General features: G+C 49.4%; 1 protein-coding gene across 1 annotated transcript in view; it reads right to left on the bottom strand.

The window, feature by feature from the left end:
• Fmo5 (flavin containing dimethylaniline monoxygenase 5) overlaps positions 1 to 1,105 on the bottom strand; it is a 24,149-nt gene extending 23,044 nt beyond the window's left edge. The window contains exons 1-2 of the mRNA XM_021196509.2: positions 1,020 to 1,105; positions 742 to 895 (exon numbers count right to left, since the gene is read on the bottom strand). Coding sequence (XP_021052168.1) covers positions 742 to 876 — 135 coding nt within the window. The 5' untranslated portion in view covers positions 877 to 895; positions 1,020 to 1,105. The remainder of the gene's footprint in view (positions 1 to 741; positions 896 to 1,019) is intronic.
• Between the last annotated feature and the right edge of the window lie 786 nt (positions 1,106 to 1,891).

The following is a 1,891-nucleotide window of genomic DNA, read 5'->3' as shown; positions in this document are numbered from 1 at the left end:
CCATCTCTCCATCTCTCCCTCCCTTTGTCCTTGTGAGTGCTAAGGAGGGAGGGAACTCAGAGCTTCCTGCTCCTGCAGCAAGTACTTATTATTTTCTAGAAAAGCCAGCTCCCCAGCCCCAGGATTTTAAAAGAAGACGTATTTATTTTTATTTTCTATGTGTAAGTGTTTCGCCTGTATGCATGTTTATGTGCTCTGCTCACACCTGGTGTCTGAGGTCAGAAGCGGGTGTTGGGCCCCCTGGAGCTGGGCTCACAGTGCTGGTGAGCCATTCTGTGGGTGCTGGAAACTGAACTCTGGTCCTCTGAAAGAGCAAGTGGTCTACCTGCCGCATCATCTCTCCAGCCCCACTTCAGGAATTGCTTACAGTAGAAAAGAAGATTGAAGGAGTTGCAAACAGATACTTGGTTCAATCTATATTTCAGGAGCCGGGGACATACAGGGAACTCCTAATGTTTGCTATTCCGCCACTTCGCGGATTGTTTCCCGTTTTTTGAATAGCAGCGAAGTTCAGAAACACACAAGCAAACGGAATCCCTGGTCTGTGTGCCGTTTTCGTGGCAACAGAAACGGGAAATAAGTGGCATTTGTATTTCACTTTGCAGCCAGCCTACAGAGGGAAGCTGGCCTTAAATCTGACCCGCTGCCAAGGTGGAATTCAGGTCGCTGCCTTGCGCAGCCCATACGATAGTAGGTAGGGTGTTGCAAGTCCTTCAAGTCTTAGGGGCTCAGGAGATTTACCTGGAACCTCCAGAGTCCTCCGATGTCACCAGACCTTTCAAAGCAGACAGGTTCCAAGCCCTCTTCCAGGCAGCACTTGATGCAGGTGAGTCCGCTCGCTCCTGATCCAATTACAGCAATCCTTTTCTTGGCCATGGTCACCAGAGCGCTTGTCCTAAAGAAAGAATGAGGAGAGACTGAACACACAGAGTTCCAGAGTGGCCACAGGAAAGATCTGGGCCCAGACACACAAACAAATGTAACAAGAGGTGTGTGGGGACCGTGGCGCTGGGAGGTACCTGCTCAGGGCGCTGCTCCTCTAGTTCGGAGCTAAGCAGGGGGCCACAACTTAGGGCAGAGCAGCAGAGCCTCAGATAAACACAGCAGTGGCCAATGGGGAGGGGCTGTACCGTCCCACCTCCTATCCCGCCCACCCAAGGGCGTGCACCCTTCTTCCGTAAACGCAAAGGAAACAGCTCAAAATGCTTGGGCAAGGAAACAATAATATTATATATATTTTAATCTATGGTTTCTCAGCAGCACCCGCACAGGGAGAGCGACCCTCCAGGCTCCATCCCTTCCCACTTTTCTTTCAGTGTTTGTTCACTTCCTGTTTTTGTTTCAAATTGATAGGGCCGGCTAAACTCAGCCTTTCAGAAGCAACCGACTCTCTTTAAGAAGAAAGGTCACTTTCCAGAGTCCCTTCAAGCAGGTGCTCTGTCCTGGCTCCTCCTCTCTGCTCTTCAGAGACCAGATGTTTGAACCCACTACTACAGTAGGAATTTGATACTGCAGTGTGCTCAGCTGACGGGGTGGGGTGGGGGTGGAAGTGGGAGGTGGGGAGGGGATGGGGGGGCAGTGAAATGTAACTTAAAAATTTCAAATGTATAATCGGGTAAAACTGTATAATGGCTATAGCATTCATGTACTGCAGCAGTATGCAAATGCCCATTTGCAGACAGCATGAATTGTGTCTGAAGCCTCCTTAGCCTTGCATAACATGATTCCGTGTACTGACTTTGCTCAACACGGTTTGTTTGCCCACCAATGGTTTGGTTGCGACCAACGCAGATCCTTGGCTTTGATGGTTCAGGGTTCAGTATCTCCCTTTCAGACCAAAGGGCAACATGAGGGTTTACTGAATATGGTTCAAATGACATAAAGGAAATAA

Source organism: Mus pahari, chromosome 4, assembly GCF_900095145.1.
Source record: "Mus pahari chromosome 4, PAHARI_EIJ_v1.1, whole genome shotgun sequence".
Lineage (NCBI taxonomy): Eukaryota > Metazoa > Chordata > Mammalia > Rodentia > Muridae > Mus > Mus pahari.
Note: the sequence above shows the minus strand (reverse complement) of the source record. Positions and strands in the feature narration are given on the sequence as shown.